Here is a 6,559-nt window from a genome sequence, read left to right as displayed (position 1 = left end):
GCCACAGCCTCCCAAACTACTGGAATTACAGGTATGAGCCACCATGCCCAGTGCCCCCTGCTATTTGTTAAAAGCTATGAGTATATAAAGACACACGTATATGTATATAAAGACACATGTGCACATTCAGAAGTACATTTGCATGCATATGAATGCAGAGGAAAACATCTGCCAGGATCTCTTCCAAACTAATAACAAAGGAGGCTTCTGGAGTCAGCCTGGAGAGGAGAAGGAGGACTTTAATTTCTAGTTTGGAACCACTTTTGCAATTAAAAGAAAGGAAAAAATATTTTTTAAAAGAAGAAGTTAGCCAAGCCTTCATCTAGCCACGAAGGGAGAAAGAAAAAGACAGCTTCTCCCACACAGCTTTGTCATAGCGTGGATGTTCATACTGGCAAAGGGCTGAAAGGAGATGATGAAGGGACATGAGCACATGTGGTGCTCTGAGTTCTTCCAAAGAAAAACACTCTCACAGAGAATAGCACTGTGAAATAAAAGCCATCTAGCAACATTAGTAAGACCATCTTATATTTCCACAATATTTCAGAGTTTAAAAGGCACTTTCTTTCTCAAATATCATTCTACTTGAGCCCTATACAAACCTTATGAGGTAGGAACAATACTTAAGACTAGGGATGTTGTGCCTTTAAGAGCCTGCGTGCTGCCTTTGGCTCTAAGTCTATCTTAGCAAAACAGAAAGAGCATCCAAAATGAATGCCTAGTCTCTAGACTTCCCCAGATGCATCCCACCCTTCATGCCCCCAAAACAGTCCACCACTCCTCCCATTGGGTCTGCTCATATCATTCCCCTCTATCTGCAGAAACCTTCTCTACCTCTTTCTACCACACAAGCTCCAGCTAAAGGCATTCTTCCCATGAATCAATTTTTTATCTTCTCCCACCTCTTGCCAGAATCTCTGCCCTACCCAAATTCTGTTTCTCTCTTAACATCTTCCAATTCATATATACAGGTTTGTTGTTGATTTGAGACAGAGTCTCTCTCTGTCACCCAGGCTGGAGTGCAGTGGCACAATCCTGACCCACTGCAACCTTCCCCTCCTAGGTCCAGCGATTTTCCCACCTTAGCCTATCAAGTAGCTGGGATTATAGGCACGCACCACCACGCCTAGTTAATGTTTGTATTTTTAGTAGAGACGGGGTTTCACCATGTTGACCAGGCTGGTCTCAAACTCCTGACCTCAAGTGATCTGCCTTGTCTCTGCCTCCCAAAGTGCTGGGATTACGGGCAGGAGCCACCGAGCCCAGCCTCCTATCAAAGTTTTTTTAAGCTGCTGGGAATATACTGACTGGGACGTGCAAGTGAGCTATAGATGCCACCATGCTCCATGTTATTTGGTCTAAGACAGATGTACTATAGGCATATTTTCTTTTTTTTTTTTTTCTGAGATGGAGTTTTGCTGTTGTTACCCAGGCTGGAGTGCAGTGGCACAATCTCGGCTCACCGCAACCTCCGCCTCCCAGGTTCAAGCAATTCTCCCACCTCAGCCTCCCGAGTAGCTCGGACTACAGGCGTGCGCCACCATGCCCAGCTAACTTTTGTATTTTTAGTAGAGACAGGGTTTCACTATGTTGACCAGGATGGTCTCGATCTCTTGACCTCATGATCTACCCGCCTTGGCTTCACAAAGTGCTGGGATTATTAAGTGGCTCACAGTATGAGCCACTGTGCCCGGTCTATAGGCATTATTTTCTTTTAACTTTTTGTTTTGAAATTATTATAGGAGGACAGGCGCAGTGGCTTACACCTGTCAACACTGCACTTTGGGAAGCCAAGGCGGATGGATCACTTGAGGCCAGGAGTTTGAGACCAGCCTGGCCAACATGACAAAACCCCATCTCTACTAAAAATACAAAAATTAGCTGTGCATGGTGGCACATGCCTGTAATCCCAGCTACTTGGGAGGCTGAGGCAGGAGAATTGCTTGAACCTAGGAGGTGGAGGTTACAGCAGCACTGCACTCCATCCTAGATGATACAGCGAGACTCTATCTCAAAAAAAAAATAATTCCTATAATAGTTTTTTAAATTTTATTTATTTATTTATTTAATTGAGTACCCAAGTAGCTAGGACTACAACCGCCTACCACCACGCCTGGCTAATTTTTGTATTTTTAATAGAGATGAGGTTTCACCATGTTGATCAGACTGGTCTCGAACTCCTGACCTCAGGCAATCCACCTGCCTCAGCCTCCCAAAGTGCTGGGATTATAGGCATGAGAATTATTATAGGAATGATTTTAAATGACTACTGTGGTAGATACATTTGTGATGTCCTAGACTCTTACCCATTTAGCACACGAAGGGATGTCGGCAATATGTAGTCTGGCTACACATAAGAATTATTCAGAGACTGTATTAAAAATATAGTTTTCTGATTTAGTACATCTAGAAAGTGGTTCAGGATTTAGTGTTCTTGAATTTTACTCACTTCTACTCACTAGTATCTCTACTCACTCAGTGAGGCCTACCTATGCCCTACAACAGGACAGCAGTGAGGCAAAGAGAAATCTGCCAGAGGAGGTGGGGAGACTGCTTGCAACAGGATTCCCCACCTTGTGCTGCCATGAGATGTGTAAGGGGGACATGGCTACAGGTTCTTCCCCTCCAAGTTTCCCTAGGACAGGGAATAAGACCATGACTCAGAATCAGCTGAGCTATTTAGCAACGGGGATGCCTTCTTGTGCACAAGGACCATCTGTAACAGGGGTTAGGTACCACTGCTAACAGTAACTGCCAACACTTCCTGAGCACCAGTAGCAGACACCAGGAAAAGGCTTCTGGTGCAGTATCTCATTTAAGCCTCACAACTCCACTGACCAGAAGGAGACATTAAAGAGAGAGGGTCAATAACCTGTCCAGATCCCACAGCTGACCAATGAGAGGTCTGGAACTTAAACCCAGTACACCTGACTCCAGAGCCCATGCTCCTAACCCCAGAACTTAGGGGCTTGGGCTTTCATGTGAGAGCACCAGATCACCTGCTGGCAATAGAACTGAGAATGTCAGCTCTATGAGGCCAGGGTTTTTCATCTGTTCTTTGCCTGGCATATAAAACACACTCAATAAATATGTTAAATAAATGAGTAAAGCCAATCAAATGATAAATAATTTTTTTATTTTGAGACAGAGTCTCGCTCTGTCACCCAGGCTGGAGTGCAATGGCCACAATCTTGGCTCACTGCAACCTCCACCTCTAGGGCTCAAGTGATTCTCCTGCCTCAGCCTCCCAAGTAGCTGGGATTACAGGCACGTGCCACTGCACCCAGGTAATTTTTGTGTTTTTAGTAGAGATGTGGTTTCACCATGTTGCCCACGCTGGTCTCAAACTCCTGACCTCAGATGATCCACCCGCCTCGCCCTCCCAAAGTGCTGAGATTACAGGTGTGAGCCACCACACCCAGACAAATGATACATAATTTTAAATAAATATCCAGAGACTAGGAGTTTGTTACATTTAATCAGTGTTGTTTTTCACTTTGTTTTCATGTTTATTAGCATAAAAACTCCTTTTTTTTTTTGAGATAGAGTTCTACTCTTTTTGCCCAGGCTGGAGTTCAATGGCTCGATCTCAGCTCACTGCAACCTCCACCCACCAGGTTCAACCAATTCTCCTGACTCCGCCTCCCAAGTTTTTAGTAGAAAAGGGGTTTTACCATGTTGACCAGGCTGGTCTCAAACTCCTAACCTCAGGTGATCCGTCCGCCTCAGCCTCCCAAAGTTCTGGGATTATAGGTGTGAGCCACCATGCCCAACCCTGGCCTCCATTCTTAAGGGGAATGGGTTAAGGTGACATGTAGATTTGTACTGGAAAGGATCAAGGTCTGAGACCCAGTTCTGCCACTCACCAACTATGCGACTCTGAGCTACTCACTTTGCTTTTCTGTGTTTATTTCTTCCCTGAAACATAAAGGGGTGGGAGTAGATCTGTATTTTTCAAATGCCAGTCATATTCATCTGGGAGTTCATCAAGAACACTAACTCCTGAACTGCTCTCTAGATTTACTAAATCAGAAAACCACATTATTTGTTCATTTATTTATTGAAACTGGGTCTCTCTCTGTCACCCAGGCTGGAGTGCAGTGACGCAATCTCAGCTCATTGTAGCCTCCACCGCCTGGGTTCAAGCAATTCTACTCCCTCAGCCTCCAGAGTAACTGAATTACAGGTGCATGCCAACACGCTCAGCTAATCTTTGTATTTTTTTAGTAGAAATGGGCAAGACTGGTCTCGAACTCCTGGCCTCAAATGATCCACCTGCCTCGGCCTCCCAAAGTGCTGTGATTACAAGCATGAGCCACTATGTCTGGCCTAATTTTTGTATTTTTATTAGAGATGGAGTTTCACCACAGTGGTCAGGCTGGTCTGAAACTCCTGGCCTCAAGTGATCCATCCACCTTGGCCCCCCAAAGTTCTCGGATTACAGGCGTGAGCCACCACGCCCAGCCGAAAACTACATTTTTAACACAGTCTCCAGATAATTCTAATGTGTAGCAAGACTACATGTTGCCAAAATTCCTTCCTCTGCTAAAGGGATAAGAGTCTAGGAGATCACAAATACATCTACCATTTAAAATCATTCCTATAATAATTTCAAAACAAAAAGTTAAAAGAAAATATACCTATAGTATTTCCACCTTAGACCAAATAACATCTATTCTCAAAAGGATCAATTTATTAATAATGACCATAGCCTTTCTCTACTGCATAGGCTACTTCCGCTTTACCAAAACATACAGAACACCAAGAGGTTACAAGTCATAATGCGTCGGTACTCTTTGTATTAACTGTCTTACCCAGATCACAGGTCCATCTCCAGGTCTGGCTTGTTGCTTCCAGATAGGTATCTACAAAACACAATGCATTTCATAAGCCATACCCTCAGTTAAACCACTACTAAATTCTTTAACCTTTTTTTTTGAGATGGGATTTTTTTTTTTTTTTTTTTTTTTTTGAGACAGAATCTCACTCTGTCGCCCATGCTAGAGTGCAGTGGCATGATCTTGGCTGACTACAACCTCCACCTCCCAGGTTCAAGCAATTCTCCTGCCTCAGCTTCCCAAGTACCTGGGCTTACAGGCATGTGCCACCACACCTGACTAATTTTTTGTTTTTATTTTTTGGTAGACACAGCTTTTCACCGTATTGGCCAGGCTGGTCTCAAACTCCTAATCTCAAGTGATCTGCCTGCCTCAGCCTCCCAAAGTGCTGGGATTACAGGCGTGAGGGGGTTTCACTATACTGGCCAGGCTGGTCTTGAACTTCTGATCTGAAGTGATTCACCCACCTCAGCCTCCCAAAGTGCTAGGATTACAGGCGTGAGCCACTGCACCTGGCTGAGACGGGATCTTGGTATGTTGCCCTGGCTGGAGTGCAGTGGCTACTCACAGGTGCAATCATAGTATACTGCAGCCTTGAACTCTTGGCTTCAAGTGATCTGCCCACCTCAGCTGCCTCACAAGTAGCTGGGACTACAAGCATGTATCACTGTACCTGACAACTACTAAATTCTTTAAAGCAATACATGTATGAGAAATAAAATACTTTTAAGCATGCAAAAAATCAAGGTGAAAGAATGAATGAAGAGGAAGAAATCGAAATTTTTCTAAGTGTCCCCAGCAATGAAAGCTCTCAAGAGCATGGCCAGGCGCGGTGGCTCAAGCCTGTAATCCTACTACTTTGGGAGGCCGAGGCGGGTGGATCACAAGGTCAAGAGATCGAGACCATCCTGGTCAACATGGTGAAACCCCGTCTCTACTAAAAATACAAAAAATCAGCTGGGCATGGTGGCACATGCCTGTAATCCCAGCTACTCAGGAGGCTGAGGCAGAATTGCCTGAGCCCAGGACGCGGAGGTTGCGGTGAGCCGAGATTGCACCATTGCACTCCAGCCTGGGTAACAAGAGTGAAACTCCGTCTCAAAAAAAAAAAAAAAAAAAGAGCACAAGCTATTGAATGATGTTCTTTGGAGAATGAAAAGGGATCTGAACTAGGAATCAGAAGTCCTGGCAGGTATCAAATGTTGCTTTTCCATTTAATTATTCAGAGGGCCACCCTAAGTCTTTATTTCCTCATCTATAAAATGAAGAAAGTTGTCCAAACCTTGCCTATTTCACAGGGCTTCCATTGGGATCAAATAAGATGATGCTTGCAAATGTGTTTTACAAAATATGAAGAGCTTACTTTTTCTAATTCTTCATATAAGTTGACCGCAGTTCTATTTAAACTCCAGAGACAAATCCTTACTTTAAAACTGAGAGTATGTGTCTCTAAGCAATTTAAAAAAGTCTACCTCTTCCATCTTGAATTTTAAAAAAGAAAAAAAAAATGGTCAGACACAGTGGCTCATGCCTGTAATCTCAGCACTTCGGGAGGCTGAGGCAGGCAGATCACCTGAGGTCAGGAGTTCAAGACCAGACTAGCCAACATGGAGAAAGCCCATCTCTACTAAAAATACAAAAATTAGCCGGGCATAGTGGTGGGCGCCTGTAATCCCAGCTACCTGGGGGCCTGAGGCACAAGAATCACTTGAACCTGGGAG

At 44.3% G+C, this 6,559-nt stretch overlaps 1 protein-coding gene across 1 annotated transcript in view; it reads right to left on the bottom strand.

The window, feature by feature from the left end:
* The window catches only part of NTAQ1 (N-terminal glutamine amidase 1), a 25,940-nt gene that overhangs the window by 6,263 nt on the left and 13,118 nt on the right, over nt 1-6,559 (bottom strand). Inside the window, exon 3 of the mRNA XM_017530733.2 lies at nt 4,815-4,865. Within this exon, the coding sequence (XP_017386222.1) occupies nt 4,815-4,865 (51 nt within the window). The remainder of the gene's footprint in view (nt 1-4,814; nt 4,866-6,559) is intronic.

The sequence above is a fragment of the Cebus imitator genome, unplaced genomic scaffold, assembly GCF_001604975.1.
Source record: "Cebus imitator isolate Cc_AM_T3 unplaced genomic scaffold, Cebus_imitator-1.0 Scaffold68, whole genome shotgun sequence".
Lineage (NCBI taxonomy): Eukaryota > Metazoa > Chordata > Mammalia > Primates > Cebidae > Cebus > Cebus imitator.
This window is presented reverse-complemented; position numbering and strand designations above follow the sequence as displayed.